Raw genomic sequence first — 19,268 nt, forward strand, 5'->3', positions numbered from 1 at the left:
ACACGTTCTCTGTTCTATACCTAATACAATAATGATAGTGTTTTCACACAGCTACTCAAGATGAGGAAACCTACAGAGGACATGGCTTGTGTGCATTTAGGGCAAATAAATCCATCTTCCACACCATGCATTCGGGATTGGTTCATATCCTGAAATAGCCAGTGTCACAGAACTTGGATTAAATGGCACTAAACATGCAGAGGACAGTACTAGACTTCAAGTAAAGCCAAGTCTAGCAGTATATAGTACCTGGGGGGGAGCTTTAAAACCATACATACATACATACATTGCATATATGAACACAGAAAGTATTTATTATATGCAAAGTAAAGCTTGATTCTGACACCTGCTTATTTTGTATTGTTCTGTCACTTAGAATATATAGAAATTTGACCTTTTCTGTGATCTGAGCATGCATTTACATAGTCTATATATGATGGTGACTGAAAACACTTATTACTACAACACTTCTTGGGGTGCCTCCCTGATTTCTGTTTCCTCTTTGTGATCACAGCATTTTGCATACAGTGATGATAGCAAGCGCCCAGGTCTAAATTCCTTTTCAAATCCGGTATCTTGGCCAGCCCTATCATTAGACAGATGGCGAAGGTCTATACCTCAGTGGCATGCTTTGCATGCAGACAGACCCTGGTTCAATCCCTGGCAGAGTGAGACTCCTGCCAGCAATCCTTGAAGGCTTCACCAATCGGGTGCTGTGCAGATGTTAAGACTACGGCTCCAACAGTACCTGTCGGGCACCCAGTTGGTGGAAGCTGGCATAGGCAATATTGAGCTAGATAGATCAATAGTCTGACTCGGTATTGGGCAGTTTCCCATCTTCCTAAGATAGGTCCCTACCCCTAAACATCCTGAAATCTAAATTTCTACAATAGGGTAGGCATGAAGGAAGGGAAATCAAAAAGCCATATCAGATCTGACTGGTGCAAAGTCTGAGTTCACGCCCACATCCCTATACAGAGAGTGTGGGGAGAGTTGTGCTGCAGAATTCCACACTGTTCATGCTGATTCCGTTTTTCAGAGGGATGGGGAACTTCTCTCTGGTTCTTTCCACTTCCTCTGTGATCAACATCCAGTGACTGCATTCCAAGAGCATTTACTCATATGTTTTCTGGTGGAAAATTGCCAGGAGTAAATATTGGGGAAGCCCAAAATGAGGAACACAATGTGGGGAGCAGTAATAAAAGGGGGGGGAGGAGCAGCTCTGACCAGTTGCAAAGTACATTTGCTATCTAAATCTCTAGTCAATAATCACAGAATTGTACAGCTGGAAGGAACCACTAGGGTCGTCATCTAGTCCAACCCGCTGCAATGTAGGAATCTTTTGCCCAACGTGGGGCTTAAACACACAGCCTTGAGATTAAGAGTCTCATGCTCTACTGACTGAGCTATGCCACAGGCCCAATATCAGTTTTACTAAAGTTGCTAGTCATTTTTTCTAACCCTCGAACTGTATGTGTGTGATAGCAATTGCTCCAGTGGTGAGAGAAACGTAGTCTGCAAATGTTCAGAGGCACCTCCTCCTTTATCCCTCGCGTTCAGAACTGGAGCTCACGTCCTGCCCTCTCACATAAAAGGAGTCCGAGCTGCCCTTTCTACAGAGAGCTGAAGAACTCTGTGTCGTTCGAACGTCGGCACTTTCTGAACGTAGGTCTGCCTACGGCTTGATATCTAGGGGCGTGGCGTGGCTTCCGATTGGCTCATAAGAGGGACGCCCAGCAGCTGCTCGGCCGGCGATTGGCTAAAGCGCGCGGGAGAGGTCGGTTCTTTGGAACGTTGGCTCCGTTTTCGCTTCCCAGCGGGGGCCTTGCGATGGCGCTACCCCGGTTGTTGTTTCTTTGGGCGACGGTGGCGGCAGTTGCTGCTGTATCCCGGCCCCCGTGGGACTCGATTGCCCGTTTGCAGCCGGGGACAGACGATACACGGCAGGCAGTGGCGGTGCGAGAGCTGCTGGAGCGGTTGCTGGGCCCGAGGGCTGCCTCCGCCTTCTCGGTGTCGGTCAACCGGTCTTTGGCCGGGCCCGGCGGGCTTGACACCTACCGGCTGAGCTCGAGGGCTCCGGGCGTTGTAAACGTAGCTGGATCCAGCGGCGTGGCCGCCGCCTCGGGAATCTACCAGTACCTAAAGGACTACTGCGGTTGCCATGTCTCCTGGTCTGGGAAGCAGCTCCGACTACCGGATAGCCTGCCGCCGGTACCCACTGAGATCATCGTCACCAGCCCCAACAGGTGATTCGATGGCGAAGGAGGAGAGCAAAGGATTTTGTGTTCCCTGTTTGCACGTGGGAAGGTTTTTTTTTTTTTAAAGGCTCTGAGCATGTCCAAAAAACAGAGCTCTGTTCCAATTAAATTTGCCTCTGGTCTTATTGGACTTGAAACTTTGAGCCTTTGAACAGCTTCAGGTAAAAATGAAATCCAACAGGTGCAGCTTTCCTTGATGCAGTGAGGGAAAGATGTACTTGTTGAATTTCTGACTGTTAAGTAGTTGTTTAAGGCACAGAGTGTCTTGTCATCCACAACATGGCAATCCTAGTTCCAGCTTTGATTGAAGTGAGGGAGGGGAAAGAAGTACCTCTGAGCATGCAGAGAGTGACTTCTACCTCCGCTTGTATATCTTTGCTACATAAATTTGTTGTTGTTGTTGTTTAGTCGTTTAGTCATGTCCGACTCTTCGTGACCCCATGGACCAGAGCACGCCAGGCACTTCTGTCTTCCACTGCCTCCCACAGTTTGGTCAAACTCATGCTGGTAACTTCGAGAACACTATCCAACCATCTCGCCCTCTGTCGTCCCCTTCTCCTTGTGCCCTCCATCTTTCCCAACATCAGGGTCTTTTCCAGGGAGTCTTCTCTTCTCATGAGGTGGCCAAAGTATTGGAGCCTCAGCTTCAGGATCTGTCCTTCCAGTGAGCACTCAGGGCTGATTTCCTTAAAAATAGATAGGTTTGATCTTCTTGAAGTCCATGGGACTCTCAAGAGTCTCCTCCAGCACCATAATTCAAAAGCATCAATTCTTCGATGATCAGTCTTCTTTATGGTCCAGCTTTCACTTCCATACATCACTACTGGGAACACCATAGCTTTTACTATACGGACCTTTGTTGGCAAGGTGGTGTCTCTACTTTTTAAGATGCTGTCTAGGTTTGACATTGCTTTTCAAGGTCTGCTTCACAGGGGCATTGGAGTTTCAGGTTCTGCTTTTTCAAACAAACTGCATGTGCTAGGGGGATTTTCTTTAAAGAAATAGAAATATGGCATAGCTGCCTTGTACTTCACCAGACCATTGGTCCTTCTAGCTCAGCATTGTCTACATAGATTGGCTGCAGCTTTCCAGGCTTTCAGATGAGACATTCCCAGGCATACCTGGGGATGCAGAGAGGTTGGTACCTGGGAGCATTTACGTCCAAAGCAGAATGCTCTTCCAAGCTACCACTGAGCTGCAACTTCATTTTGTACACCTTGCCCCATCTGCGAAACCTCTTTTTCAAGACAGTGTTTACAGATGGCAAATACTGCCACGTAGATATAAAATCAATCTGTTAGAGAACCTACATTTTTTAAAGGGGGGAGGAACACACAGCCCTTTTTTATATTCCCAGCTGTTCCCATTATGAAAGAGAACCTTGCTTGCCACTTGCAGAAAATACTTGGGAGGTGCTGATTAAACATTTTAGAAAGAAAAGCATGTGGCCCAATTCTCCTTGGGGCCATACCCAGGCTGTGTGTGTTTGAACTGTTTTGCTCTGACATAAGAAAGAAAAGAAGTTCTTCCCCAGGAAAGTGCTCTCTTCCTTCTTATCCTAGCTCAATTTCCATAATTTTCCTCCTTAGTCTCCATCCACAACGGGGCAGGGGGGGGCGGGGCAGGAAGAAATCCTAAATATGTGTACACAGTAGTTATGTTTGCTTGTTCTTCTTTGTTCTCTCGTTTTCCGTCCTGTCTTGTCTTCCCATTGCATGCACTCGCCTAAATTTTAATAATACTTAGCAATTACGGTATAAAGCACTAATAACAAAAGTGCTTCACAGACATGATCTTAGTAATTACGACAAACCAGTAAGGTAGGTCAAGATTAGCATCCCCTGAGACCAGGTTTGGAGAGCTCTGGTCTCTCAAATGTCGTTGAACTATGACTCTCATTATCCTTTGGCCATGCTTGCTAAGGGCTGCTGTAGTTCATCTGGAGGGCCACACCTACCTTCTAGAAAAATGCTGGAGCTATGAAAGAGTGGCTTGACTAAGCTTCTTATTGGGTTTCTGGAGAAAGTGAGTTTTTTAATAAAAAAAACAACCTGATGACTTTTTGTTCACTTTTCTCAGCCACCACCCTAAACTAGGTCTTGATAGAAGAGTTCCAGTGTGGTGTAGTGGTTAAGAGCGGTAGTCACGTAATCTGGGGAACCGGGTTCACATCTCTGCTCCTCCACATGCAGCTGCTGGGTGACCTTGGGCCAGTCACACTTCTTTGAAGTCTCTCAGCCCCACTCACCTCACAGAGTGTTTGTTGTGCGGGAGGAAGGGAAAGGAGATTGTTAGCCGCTTTGAGACTCCTGAAGGGGAGTGAAAGGCGGGATATCAAATCCAAACTCTTCTTCTTCTTCACACGACACCCCTCACGTGTTGAAAGCACATGTCAGGGAGTCATAGCATGGTACCACCTGGTTCCGTCCGAGTGATGTACACGCTGGTTAACTGTGTGAAGGGGTTGTCGCCGGTGCATTTGTTGTGTTTGGGGGGTGGATAGCCATCACAACTGCACGGACCCCTTGTGTGTCCTTTCAGTATCATGTCCTTAAAATCTGCAGTTCTCTGCGTGTTACTAGACTACAGATCCCATCATCCCTGACCAATGACCATGCTGGCTGAGGCTGTTGGGAGTTGGGTGTGCAACATCTGGATTTATTAGGTTGCAAATTCACCGGGATATCTATCTCTCTCTCTCTCTCTCTCTCTCTCTCTCTCTCTCTCTCTCTCTTGCTCTCTTGCTTAATGTTGCTGTCTCCAGTGCAATGCACACTGATGTCTCTAAACATTAGCGAGGAAAGAACAGTCATAAGTCACGCTCAAGCCACGAGTTTCCAAAGAGAAGATAACGATCATCTTTCTGGTTTCTAATGGAGTGGCTATTAAAACATAACTACAGGGAACATGGAAAACTGCCCTTTACTGAGTCAGACCATTGGTCCATGTAGGTCAGTGTGGTCTGCCCTGGCTGGCAGAGTTTCAGACAAGGAACATTCTCAGCCCTCTCTGAAGATGCTGGGGATTGAGCCTGGGGACATTCTACATGCAGAGCAGCTACGGCTCTTCTACATTCTCATAAACCGCTCAGAAATTTTTCAATGCCTTGACCAGGCATAAGCAAAGTCAGCCCTCCAGATGTTTTGGAACTGCAACTCCCATCATCCCTAGCTAACAGGACCATTGGTCAGGGATGATGGGAAATGTAGTCTCAAAACATCTGGAGGGCTGACTTTGCCTATGTCTGGCCTTGATCATACCTAATACAGAGACAACCTTGGGGTACGTGCACCCTAAGTCTGGGACATGTTTTGTAAAGAAGGCACCAATATCAGTTCTGTTTGTAACGTGTTAGCTTAGTCTTAGCTGTGGATGTTTCTAAATCAGCAAATCTAAAATTAGAGAGGGGAGGACCCCCCCCCCATTTGTAGGGCATCCTGGTGTCCATTACCTCGCCTGCTTTGAATAGCAGTGGTAAGCAAATTCTGATGACCATTGAAGGAAAAAGTATTGAGTAGGCCACGGAGGGCTGCCAAGTGGATTTGGGGAGGGGGCTGCTTTTGCCTTTCCTTTCTACACCGCTCGACTGGGTCCAGCAGTTCCATCTGTGCAGCTGTGCTCCTTTGCGTGTTGGATGTCACGTCAGTCGGGGTCCGTCGGTCCCGCTCTTTTAAAGATCAGCTCAATTAATCTTGACACTCTTTTGTGGGTGGAAGGGGGAGGCATGACCCAGGGCCTCGTTAGAGGAACTGTCCCTTGGCTTGTAGGCGGACAAAGGTCCTGGCGAGGACAGAGAGAGGTTGGCAGGGTGAGGAGAGTCTTTGCGTGACTGGATTGTTTGTGCCGCTTGAAAAGGAAGAGCCCCCCCCCCCGGGCCCTAGGGAAACCCATTTGGTGGGGGGGGGAGACGACTCTAGAATAGCTTCAACCTAGGGACTTGGCCCCTGAGCCAAGGCAGCTAATCTCAAGCACTTGGGGACCAATCATAGCTGCATTGTTTACATAACACACACCGCACTGTGGACTACAACTGCGTAGTTAGCATCGCTCTAGCACTCCTGCCACCCAGTTTCTCATCCCACGCCGGACGAAAGTAAATTCGGAACAGAGTCCTTGTGAGGTGGTACCTTTGTGTGTTGCAGCAGTGGTGTGCTTGCAAGTGCAACTGACCTGTGCAAGGCCTTGGGCCACTAAGGGTAGACAAATGTGTCCATTTCAGCTTGCTTACTTTTTTTTTCTTTCCCCAAACTTGAGCCCAGGCAGCTCACCCCCATTTCTGGATTGGTGTGCAACTTTTTCCCCTTTTAAATCTCTGCCTGGAAATTTCTTACACATTTCTGAGGTACCTTTCTCCTAACATGTTTGCATATTTGTGTGTGATGTGCACATTTTTGCAAGCACTTTCCCCTCATGTAATGTAGTTCTATATGCAATTTTCACTAATACATTACTTTTTTTTATTTTGCACACTCTTTTCGGTTGGAAAACACAAAATGTGGCGAAGTGCAGGTTTCAAAGGATTGCTGGTTCTCTGGAAGTGATAATTAGGAATGTCAGCATTAAAATGTAAACTGAGCAAATTTATTTCCCTCCCCTGTCAGATGTGGGTAAAAGAGTGAGTACCATAACACTAAGCGCAACCTTATCTACAGCTCCTCCTCACTGGCCTTGTACTATTGCAATTGCCAACCATGGCTATTTGGGAGACAAAACTACAACATCGGCTATAGAATAACCAAAGTACAAACAAAAGCTGCTAAAAGGTGGGGGTATAAAAAAGCATTCTGCAACCTGTATAAATTATGCAACTTTGCTGTTTGTTTGTTTGTTTGTTTGCTTGCTTGCTTGCTTGCTTGCTTGTTTGTTTTCCTAGATTTTTAAAAATAATATTTATTAGTAGCACTATTCAGCTTCTGCCAATTTACTTTCTCTGACTACTGATAATCTGCCTTAAGATATTCCTCCCAGTTTCTGATATTTTATTTTAGCAAGTGCTGCCCAGTGAGACTTGCCTTGACTTTGGGTCCATTGTATCGCTTCCTTTCTTGATCCCTCCTTTGTGGACCTACTTGTGCGCATCTTGCTATTCTCCTGCCTTCTCCCTCACTCCAGAACAGGATTTTCTGGCCCCAGTACATTATATGGCCCTCTGACTCATAAAAGAGGACACAGGTTTATATCTGCGTTGTATTATATGCAAATATGTGTCATTGTTTGAAGGCAGGGTGGACGGCCCAAAAAGTAAATTGGTGGCCACATGTGTAATAAAATGTTTGACAGAATGCAAAGTGGCAATGCTCTCCCCATAATTGTAGTTTCATACTAGAAAATACTGAACCTATTAAATTCTGCCTGCTGCACAGCTGTTAAAGGCAAAATAACTGTGCTTTTCCCCAGTGCAGGCCCTAAACCAGAGCCTGGGACTCATTGCTGCACCTACTTACCTGGGGGTAAGCCCCATTAAACATAAAGAGGCTTACTTGTAGAAAAAATACTTCTAAGGAGTCCCTGATCTCAGACAAGACAAGAAAGACGAACAAATGGATAGATAATAAAAAGCTTGCAGGTGCTTAAGAGTTCCGTTGTTCTTTCTTCCCAGATTCCGCTTCTACCAAAATGTCTGCACCCAGAGCTATTCCTACGTGTGGTGGAACTGGGACCGCTGGGAACAGGAGATCGACTGGATGGCGCTCCACGGCATCAACATGGCGCTGGCATTCACCGGGCAGGAGGCCGTCTGGCAGCGGGTGGAGTATCTCGTTTAAACAGAAAAACGATTGAACCATGATAATATTTTAGAAGCACTTTTCAGACCGGAAGAATGCCTGCCAAAGCAGCTGATGGCAACTGAAGTTCAACATCCCCCTTCTCTTGTTTCCAGGTATATTTGTCCCTGGGCTTGAACCAGTCAGAAATTGACGAGTATTTCACTGGACCGGCATTTCTGGCTTGGAACCGGATGGGGAACTTGCATACCTGGGCGGGGCCACTGCCCCTCTCGTGGCAACTGAAGCAGCTCTACTTGCAGGTACCTGGGCCTGATGGTTGTGGTGGCGGCGGCGCTAGGCTTATGCTTATCGTGGAGGGTAAGGCTACTAGCCATGGTGGGCTGAGTGCTACCTCCACCATTTGTGGGAATCTCAGGTGGGGAGAGTACTATGGCACACAGCTCCTGCTCTTTCAGGCTTCCTGTAGGCATCTAGTTGGCCACTGTGAAAACAGGTTGCTGGACTACCAGGGAGTTGGACTACATCAGGGGTAGGCAACCTAAGGCCCGTGGCCTGGATGCGGCCCAATCGCCTTCTCAAGCCGACCTGTGGACAGTCCGGGAATCAGCGTGTTTTTACAAGAGGAGAATGTGTCCCTTTAATAATAACAATAATTTATTATTTATACCCCGCCCATCTGGCTGAGTTTCCACAGCCACTCTGGGCGGCTCCCAATCAAGTGTTAAAAACAATACAGCATTAAATATTAAAAACTTCCCTCAACAGGGCTGCCTTCAGGTGTCTTTTAAAGATAAGATAGCTGCTTATTTCCTTCACATCTGAAGGGAGGGCATTCCACAGGGTGTGGGCGCCACTACCGAGAAGGCCCTTTGTCTGATTCCCTGTAATCTCACTTCTTGCAAGGAGGGAACCGCCAGAAGACCCTCAGCGCTGGATCTCAGTGTCCAGGCTGAACGATGGGGGTGGAGACGCTCCTTCAGTACACAGGACCGAGGCCGTTTAGGGCTTTAAAGATGTGCACCAACACTTTGACTTGTGCTTGGAAACGTACTGGGAGCCAATGAAGATCTCTCAGGCCTTTTATTTAAAATGCATCTCTGGGGTATTTGTGGGGCCTGTCTGGTGTTTTTACAGGAGTAGAATGTGTCCTTTAATTTAAAATGCATCTCTGGGTTATTTGTGGGGCATAGGAATTTGTTCATTTCCCCCCCAAAAATATAGTCCGTCCCCCCACAAGGTCTGAGGGACAGTGGACCGGCCCACGGCTGAAAAAGGTTGCTGGCCCCTGGTCCACATGATCCTCAGGGTCCCTTCCAGCTTTATGATTCTGTTATAAGAAAAAAAACTGCTCCTTTTCCCTTATGGGGTATTTCAGAGCCACTATAGCAGGCTTCCTCAAACTCAGCCCTCCAGATGTTTTGAGACTACAATTCCCATCATCCCTGACCACTAGTCCTGCTAGCTAGGGATCATGGGAGTTGTAGGCCAGAAACATCTGGAGAGACGTGTTTGAGTAAGCCTGCTGTATAGAGTCCTTAAGTGGATTCCCTATTGGTAGGAGAAAATAACAGAGGCCAACCAGAATATTGAGAAGCAAAGTGGCTAGTAAGCCGGATCTTTATTAAAGGAACTGTTGCAACAGGGTCCCCACCCACCACATGCAGGAGGGAAGAGAACCCTGGACAATGGTGTGCAAGCCCTTATATAGACTTTTGAAATTGCCCATCCTGTAGCCTAAGACCACTACCCCCCCCAAAAAAAATCATACATACATCGCAGAAGGATATCTGATAACGGTCACTGATTGCATTACCTGGGCTGTCTGGCCATTCTTTTGTGATGGTAATACTTTAGTTTCTGAATCCAGGTCACAGGCTCACCCTATCCATATACAAATACGCCCTTAAGACAGGATTTGCAAGTAAAAAGACAATGGGAAGGCTTTCCCCATTTTCTCCCTTACTGCAGAGGAATATTTGAGGTCAATGGGAGAGTCAAAATGGCTTCAGGATTGCTCTCCCGTACTATTTCAGACACATGGTTCATATATTTAGATATGTATGCATTTATGAATATTTATTCTATATTTTAGACCTTAAAATTATTATAACAGTTCTATGATTTTATGACTCCATGGACCTTTTCTTATTTTCCAGTAGGGTTTTTCTTATATTCTTACGTTCAGTTTCCTTTTCTAGTTCTTACCTTTGGAGCTTCTTTTTCCCCCTCTTCAGTGTTTTTCCATTAGTATTTGTAGAAAGATCCACTGCTGTCTCAGTCCAAGGTGGCAGAAGTATGATGTAATGTGCTAATAAAGAGCCAAACTTGACCCAAGGGCAGCCATATTTGTTTAATCACCTATCTGCCCCATTCACTTATAAAACAGGGTATATGGGGTCTAAAATCTATATATTATTTTGCCTGTGGGGCTATCAACCATTTCAGAAGAGGAATTAGGATAGGAATGGTGGTCAAGTCTGAGTTTCAGAAAACTACAAGGGGAAAGGTTTAAACCAGGAATGAGGGACAATGGCCCTCTAGATGTTGTTGGACTGTAATTCCCATCAGTCCCAGTTAACATGGCAGTTGGTCAAAGATGATGGGAATTGTAGTCCAATAACATTTGGAGGGCCACAGGTACCCAATTCCTGGTTTAAACACACACACACACACATATATACACACACACACCCTTCTCTAGTGCCCAAGCTAATTTGTGGCACCCATAGCTTCACTTGGGTAAAAAGAAAACTCAGGTAACCAAATCATCAATCTTATTTTATAAAGCCGCCATCATTATTGTATATTTGTATAACACTTTTTAGCCCAAAGGCCAGTTGCCTTTTCATTAAATCAATTCCAACATTTTTGAATTTTGAAACACTTGATAATTTTGTTTAAAAACCCTTATTTGTTGATATTTGTTCATAGATATACAAAATTCATACCCATTGCAAAGTAACTTTTTATAATATACTAAGATGAAACAGCTACCTAGAAAAAACCAAAGTCCGAAAGAAGATAAGATGAGAAAAGGAGAGACCTAAAGAAAGAGAAAGCGAGAGAGAATGGAAAGAAATGAAAAAAAAACAGCAAATATTCAATCTTTGGCACCACTTGTAGCTGAGCCAACAGAATCGCCAGAGACCTACCTAAAATGTGGGCATTCTTCTGGGGCTAGTGGGTGGGAATATCAGGGCACAGTATGGATCCTTCCCCAGGCCTTGTTACACTGCTCCATCCTGCCCTCTTTGCCTTCCCAGTACAGGATCCTGGAGAGAATGCGGAGCCTGGGGATGTTGACAGTGCTGCCTGCCTTCTCAGGATACGTTCCTCGCGGCATCTTAAGGTAAAGGTTGTCGGTCATGCTTCACAAGCAGGAATGGAATGCAGGTGGCAAAGGGACCTAGGAAACCACATTATACCAAATCAAATCATCATCTAGCTGCAGCCACATGAGGCCCTCCAGCCCTCCTAGTTTGACCCACCAGGATGTTTCTCCTGGGCCTTGCCCATCTGACACTCAGAATCCAAAGCGTGGTCTCTCTCCAGTGGTGGGGGAAGGGGGGTGCAGTGGGGCCTGTTGCCCGGGGTGTCAAAACTGAGGGGGGTGACAAAATGCCAGGCGGCACTCACCGCAGGGCCTGCAGCGCGCCTGAGCCACACATCTCTCCTGGGAGTGACGCGGTGACTTGGGTGCCCGCAGGCTCCATGCTGCCCCAAACGGTCCACCTGCTGCCTCCCCTCCCTCCCAGCTGTAGGGCGGCTGAGTGGGTGGAGGCAGGCAGACTCCTCGGAGGCCCCGCGGAGTGTCCTGCCCCAGCTTGCCCCGCCCCACGGGTGGCTGGCCACGCCCCTGAGCACAGGGCACGCGCGCTGCCTCAGGCGCCCGATCGGCTTGCACCGCCACTGCCTCTCTCCATGGGAAGTGGAAGAGGCTGTGGCCCAGAGACATTTCAGAGGCCTCTGAGCCTGTGCAGGTGTGTATTGCTCCTTGCTTCTGCAGCCAGTTCTCTCACATGCGTGATCAGAACGCATGGAGGGTACGGCTGATTGCAAAATCATTACGAAAGAGATGAAGGAGGGTTTGCAGTTGGGGGGGGTGTAGGGCAGAAGGTTGGGACACAGGAAGCCTCTTTACACAGATTCAGGCCATTGATCCACTGAGCTCAGCATTTCCTACGCTGATTGGCCCCAACTCTCCACGATTTCAGACATGAAATATTCCCAGCATTGCAGCGGAACCTCAGTTTTCGAACTTAATCCGTTCCGGAAGACTGGTTTGGCTTCCGAAAAGTTCGAAAATGTAGGATCGATGGGCTAGTGGCAAAGTCAATGGGAAAAAATGAAAAATGCGGCTCGGAAGCTGTTTGAAAACTGTTCGAAAATGGAAGCATTCACTTCTGGGTTATCGGCGTTTGGGTTATGAATCATTTGGCTTCCAAAGCGTTTCGCAACCAAGGTTCCACTGTATTGGGAGATGCTGGGAACTTCTGCATGCAAAGCACAGGCTCTGCCATTCAGCTACACCCCTTCCCAAATACAGCAGTGATTTAGGCACAGCCCTGAAGGATGGGGGGTGTTTCCTCCCTTCCCTTCCCATCTTTTTTAATGTGTGATGCTTTACTGTGTTTGATGTTTTAATTTGCTGGAAGCCGCCCAGGGGGCTGGGGCAACCCTGGCAGATGGGCGGCATATAATTTTGTTATCATTATCATCACCGTTTATTTCCCTTTCAAAGCAAAGAGAGCTATTGCGTTCCCCTTTGGATATCAGTGGACTCCAACTCCCAGCAAGCTCACTGATCAGGGATGATGGGAATTATAGTCCAGCCGTGTCGGAAAGGCACCCCGTGTCGGAAAGGCACACCCATGTTGACTACCCCTGCTTTAGAGTTTCTTCTTTTAGTCTTGCCTCTGAGCTCTCTGGCAGAAACGGTTTAGCTGTACAGCGTTTAGCGCACAATCAAATGTGAAACAGCGGTTGGTGCCACAATTCCTTCTTTCCCATGCTTTCAGGGTTTTCCCCCGGGCCAACGCCACACGAATGGGGAGCTGGAGTCACTTTGACTGCACCTACTCCTGCTCCTACCTCCTGTCGCCCGAAGACCCCATGTTCCAGGTCATCGGGACCCTCTTCTTGAAAGAACTGACCAGGCAGTTTGGTACGGATCACTTGTACAGCGCCGACACCTTCAACGAGATGCGCCCGCTCTCATCGGATCCCGCCTACCTGTCCCAGGTCAGCGCAGCTGTCTTCCGCTCCATGACGGGAGGTAGGATGTGACGGGTTCTCTTGGTTCCCCTCCATACATGCACAAGTTTCTCCTCCAGCCGCCTCGTCTTTTATGACATTTATATACTATGCTTATCCTTCACGGAACTCAGGGTGGGTGGTGTATGGGGTTCTCCTCCTCCCCTTTTCATCCTCACGCCAACCCTGTGAGGTAGGTCAGGCTAAAGGTGACTTGCCTAAAGTCACCCAGAGAGCTTCATGGCTGAGTGGAGATTTCAACCCTGGTCTCCCATGTCCAACGCTCTAACTGTGACTCACTTTAGCCCACATCTGGGTAGCTGCATAATTCGGAGGGGGCATCATAGGTTGAAGGAGCCCTTCTCTCTTGCATAGAATTTCACATTATGGCTAAGCTCCTGCTTTTGAGACTTTGCTATGCACTTGCTACACATTTTCTAAGCCTCAAGTCTATGGCTACAAATTCAAAAATCTGTTATTATTTTTACAAACTTGGGAACTGTATTGTTCCAAACTCCACATTTGTTCCATCCACTGTTGATACCATCCTGATCATACCATGGCTAGCTTATCTCCCATTTTTTATGCTTAGGAACAAGATGTTGGCTGAATTTATTTGTTTTCTTTATACCCACATTCGTATATCATCCTTCTTTCAAGTTGCTCAGAACAGCATGCCTAGCATTTTCCTGTTACTGTGCTGTATATCCTTCTAACAACCCTCTGAGGTAGACTAGGCTGAAAGAAGGTGACTTACCATTGGCCACCAAATTTTATGGCTATGGTCTTCTCAGCCAAGCCCTTCTACGGCAGCACTGTAGCCTCCCAGATTATGTTTATGGGATGTGTTAGATAAGGCATAGCTTTCCACTGCAGGATTACGGTCTCCTAGACATTGTTGTCCTGAGAATATTTGATCTCCTGCAGAGAATTTGGCACCAAAGAGCTAGCCATATTTTGCAGGCATTTTGCAGCAGGAAGCCAGGATGGTGACCTATATAATTTTAATTGAAGTCGATGTTCTCAATGAATGAATGAAAGGAGTCCAGGCTGGAATTACAGTGGTACCTCGGGTTAAGTACTTAATTTGTTCCGGAGGTCTGTACTTAACCTGAAACTGTTCTTAACCTGAAGCACCACTTTAGCCAATGGGGCCTCCCGCTGCTGCTGCGGCGCAATTTCTGTTCTCATCCTGAAACAAAGTTCTTAACCTGAAGCACTATTTCTGGGTTAGCGGAGTCTGTAACCTGAAGTGTATGTAACCTGAAGCGTATGTAACCCGAGGTACCACTGTACATTAGAGGTTCCACAAGCAGAAGCAACTGTCAGCACCTCTGTTGTGCGCTAATTGGCAATGTCTTTCTCCACAGCTGACCCCCGTGCCATATGGCTGATGCAAGGCTGGCTTTTCCAACACCAGCCCGACTTCTGGCAGCCGGCCCAAGTCCGCGCCCTCCTCCAGGGCGTGCCCCTTGGCAGGATGGTGGTGCTGGACCTCTTTGCCGAATCCAAGCCCGTCTACCCCTGGACTGAGTCCTTCTATGGGCAGCCATTTATCTGGTGCATGCTGCACAATTTCGGCGGCAACCATGGCCTTTTTGGCACGGCGGAGAGCATCAACCAGGGCCCCTTTGCTGCCCGGGGCTTCCCCAACTCCACCATGGTGGGCATCGGCTTGACCCCCGAAGGCATTGAGCAGAACGACGTGATGTACGAGCTCATGACTGATCTGGGCTGGCGCAAGGAGCCCCTGGACCTCCGGCAGTGGGTGTCCGATTATGCCACGCAGCGCTACGGGGCCAGCAATGCCCAGGCGGCTGCAGCATGGCAGCTGCTTCTCCAGAGTGCCTACAATTGCTCTGGGCCATACACCAACCACAACCGCAGCCCGCTGGTGCACCGCCCTTCCTTCCGGATGACCACGGAGCTCTGGTACAACGAGAGCGACGTCTATGAGGCCTGGCGGCTGCTGCAAAGCTCTGTCGACGTGCTCGGCGCCAGCAGCACCTTCTGCTACGACCTGGTTGACGTGACGCGCCAGGCCATGCAGCAGCTGGTGAGCCGGTATTACTTGGAAATCAAGCAGGCTTTCCAGAGCCGCATGCTCTCCCGCCTGCTGACGGCGGGCGGCATTCTGGTCTATGACCTCCTCCCGGAGCTAGACAGCCTCCTGTCGAGCGACAGGCGGTTTCTGCTCGGGCGGTGGCTGGAAGCCGCCCGCTTGTCGGCCACCAGCGACCAGGAGGCAGTCCTCTACGATCTGAACGCACGCAACCAGCTGACACTCTGGGGGCCCAACGGCAACATATTGGACTACGCCAACAAGCAGTTAGGCGGGCTGGTGCTGGACTATTACGGGGTGCGCTGGAGCCTGTTTGTGTCCACCCTGGTAGAGTGCCTCAACACTGGGACCCCTTTCCACCAGAGCCACTTCAACCAAGCCGTCTTCCAAGTGGAGAGGGGCTTTATCTACAACGGGAAGCGGTACCCGGCCAAGGCCATGGGCAACACGCTGGACATAGCCAGGAAGATATTTCTCAAGTATTACCCTTCCGCAGTGCAGCACAACTGCTCAAGGGCTGCGTGAGAAGAGACTCACTATTGGCAGGCCCCCGTCTCTGCTTGCCGTCACTCCCAACCACTGCACTCGTCCCGTGTTGGGTGTTCTGAGCCAGATCTGACTACTGAACACCTTCTTCTTAAATGCACATTTTCCCAGTGTTCGAGTGGCACAGGAGCTGGTGGTGGTGGGAATGGGAATGACTTCTGGTCAGAAAGAGAGGTGACAGAGTTTATAAAGCCTGTCTGGAAGCCTGTAACCCTGTCTCCAGATGGGTGCAGAGGCTAGTTGTGGTTGAGGGATCATTGTCAGGGACTCAGCACATGGTTCTCGGGGGCACTTCTCCTTGTTTTTCACGTGTTCCAGAGCTGGCTCAAATTGAGCTCTAAAAAGGTTAGTGGTGTGGTGGAGATGGACTCTGCTGCCTTAATTTGGAGACGGAAGCGCGCAGTCACAAGGCTTTGCAACGCAGCTCCCTGCCAAAAGACTACCTGCATCGCAGCCCTCTTCCCTCCACACAGGCAAGGGGTAGCTAACCTGTGGCTTGTAGGCCCCTCAGGGTTTTTTTTGTGTGTAGCCTCTGCAACTCCAACATTTATCATTTTAAAAATAATAATTTCATTTAAAAATCTGAGATTCCATAAGATTGGGGGGGGGGCTTTCCAAGGCTCCCCATTGTAAAAACAACAACAACAAGAAACCTTTAAAATAATTATTATATTCTTTTTTACTAACTGCTCTCATAGGTATTCCAAAGTGATAGTCTGATGACAAAATGTTTTAAGGCCCCTCCGAGGTCCCCTGCCCCAATTTTTCTTATTATTTCCCCCCCCCAAATAATAATAATAATTAAGTATCTATTTTAATATATATACTGATCACTCATATGGGTCCCCTGCTGCTGTGACTCTGTGGTGCCAAAAAGGGCTTTGTGGCCCCATTAAGACTTCCCAATGGGTCCATTAAAAATAATAATCAAATATAAAAAACTGGTCGCACCCACCTTGACATGAGACCCCTGAAGTGGTTAGCCACCCCTGCTGGATTGTATTCAGCTGTGGTCCGTGTTTTCTCCTGCTCACCCCCAAGCAGAAGTGCTAGAAGAGGAGTTTGGATTTGATATCCCGCTTTAACACTACCCTAAGGAGTCTCAAAGCAGCTAACAATCTCCTTTCCCTTCCTCCCCCACAACAAACACTCTGTGAGGTGACTGAAGCTAAGAGACTTCAGGGAAGTATGACTGGCCCAAGGTCACCCAGCAGCTGCATGTGGAGGAGCGGGGAATCGAACCCAGTTCACCAGATTACGAGTCCACTGTTCTTAACCACTACACCACCTACAGAAGAGATTGCTCCAGCTGCCTTCCGCAAGCAAGCATTTGAAGCATTGAAGAGACCAGATGAAGTGACAGGGAACCTGGTAGCCCTCCAGACATTGTTGGGATACCCAACTCCCAGCACCCCTGACTATTCCTGAAGAGCCACAGGTTCCCTGCAATTGGGCTAGCAGATCATTAGGGATCTTCCCACCAAAAAAGCTAGGCTTTGGCTGCATTCAGGCAGCACCTTTAGTCCATTTTCCTGTTTACCAGGTAATTTCCACATTTCCAAGGGATAATCTCCTAAGAGGCAAAAGACACTTGTGGAAATACGTTGTGGCCTAGTGGCAATTTACTGCTCATTTCCATGTTAATTGTTTCCAGGAAAATTCTGGCTTGCAGCCCCATTAACCAGGAGACTTGTGGGAGTGTGTTGTGTTGCAATTTCAGGTGAAGGAATTTGGGGCGGCATCCTTCGCACACAACAGGTCTTTCCTGTTGTTTGAAATTTAGGTTGGCATGGCAGCATTATCTATCGATCAAAGAGCCGCAGCAGCTGGTGTTGGTGTATAAAAGGAACATTAGAAATCCCTAGCAAACAGACGCCCTAGTAAAATCAATAAACCCCACCTCAAAATCAATAAAACCCACCTCAAAGTGCAGCCCTAGTTTCTCACCCTCCCCATAGGGATAAATACTGAAACGGGAAGGCGCTACACTGATTGCAGTTTGGTTTAGCCTTTTGAATTTATTAGGTGCCTTTTTCTACATATAAAAAAGACACAAGGCATCTTTGACAACAAATCCATTGCTCATTGGGGTTCATGTAACAGACCAAACGAGGCGATTGGGCGCCTTCTGCCAGAAACGCTTGGGTAGGGAGGGAAAAGCTTGATTTATCCTTGGGAAAGGGAACAGGCCTCATCAGTAACATTGTCCTTTTGGAATCATGGGGATGTGGTGAGCATGAAGTGAAGGGTTGCCTTGCTTCTTCCTCAGAAACTTGCGGGTTGTAGGGTTAGAAAGCCCAGGTGGCAATGAAAAAGGGAAGGTGAGCTCCTTCTGGTAAGCTATGTAGGAGGAAGGCCAAGCTGGCCAGGGCAGATTTTCCAAGGAGTATTCACCCCTTCGGGGTTCTTTGCCTCCTGTACTAACGCAGTGAAGCTGTAGGGCCAACAACAAACACGTCTTTTCCTGCATTACAGTTGTACCCCAACATGGAAGCTGAGGCGGCCATATATGTGGCTCCCACATGGTCTCCCTTCCAGGCACCAACCAGACCCAGACCTGCTTAGCTTCAGCAAGGCGGTAGCCTCACATGCCTTAAGACCAGTGCTATTTTTCTAGAAAAAGAGGTGCTGGAACTCACCCTGAACACCTCCCTTGTTCTCTTAGAATGGCAATGGCGCCCACCTGAGAGGTGCCACCTGAGTTCTGCCTGGAAAAAACCCTGCTTCAGACAATTGCCTTTTCCCTTCCTCCGCCTGTCTTAACTTTGCTCAGTGCCTTTACTGTCCCTGAGTGACTCAGGGGTAAGTTTACATGCGTATGTGTATATATATTTTGTTCACAAAGATGTCTGATCTCTGAATAATTATTTCTGGTTTAATACCTGTATAAAAACGTGCCCCCTTGTGCCAAAAGAGAGGCCATCATGAGGGTTTGGTGTATTTTATTACGCTTTATTAAAAAGACAACCTGAGTTCCGGATAAATCGTGCTGATTAGCTGTTTCGGGGTTTGGGGCTTTGCAAATAAAACGTTTTAAGTGCGTTGTAAAGTGCAATTATACAAATGTGACACTAGATGGCGATGGTGAGCTATGGCAAATTCAATACATATATTTTTCAAAACAGTTTTTTAAAGCATCTTCATGATGTTTTTTATATTTGTCTATATTCCACCCAAGTTACACCCTTCACTGGCACTGTTCCACCCCATCAATCACTTAATTGCAACTGGGGTGTATTTAACTAAGTCAGTAGTTGCATTGATGCAAGGATCACTGCTTGTACCACAGATCTTTCCCTCTCCCCCCTGTGTGCCCCCCTAAATCTAGGGGTTCCCACGATCCTCTGGAGCAGATTTCGGGAGCACATGGCGGAGACGGGAAATCCTGTAGTGCTAGCAATAATCCTTGCACTGATGGGC

The 19,268-nt window shown here is 47.8% G+C and overlaps 1 protein-coding gene across 1 annotated transcript; it reads left to right on the forward strand.

Annotated features, from left to right (window-relative positions):
• Positions 1-1,427: 1,427 nt before the first annotated feature.
• Positions 1,428-18,832, forward strand: NAGLU (N-acetyl-alpha-glucosaminidase). The gene is made up of 6 exons (XM_083708724.1): positions 1,428-2,246; positions 7,858-8,005; positions 8,140-8,286; positions 11,251-11,336; positions 13,006-13,262; positions 14,611-18,832. The coding sequence occupies exons 1-6, from the start codon at positions 1,831-1,833 to the stop codon at positions 15,825-15,827; spliced, it is 2,271 nt and encodes a 756-aa protein (XP_083564850.1). The 5' UTR covers positions 1,428-1,830; the 3' UTR covers positions 15,828-18,832.
• The last annotated feature ends 436 nt before the right edge of the window (positions 18,833-19,268 follow it).

Source organism: Podarcis gaigeae, assembly GCF_964106915.1.
Source record: "Podarcis gaigeae genome assembly, chromosome: 13".
NCBI lineage: Eukaryota > Metazoa > Chordata > Lepidosauria > Squamata > Lacertidae > Podarcis > Podarcis gaigeae.

What these genes read in the sequence shown, in the direction of transcription:
- NAGLU (XM_083708724.1), top strand. Translation starts at nt 1,831, where the DNA reads ATGGCGCTACCCCGGTTGTTGTTTCTTTGGGCGACGGTGGCGGCAGTT. An exon ending in AGGAGGCCGTCTGGCAGCGG is followed by an intron (nt 8,006 to 8,139) that starts GTGGAGTATCTC and finishes TCTTGTTTCCAG; the next exon opens with GTATATTTGTCCCTGGGCTT. An exon ending in CTTCCGCTCCATGACGGGAG is followed by an intron (nt 13,263 to 14,610) that starts GTAGGATGTGAC and finishes CTTTCTCCACAG; the next exon opens with CTGACCCCCGTGCCATATGG.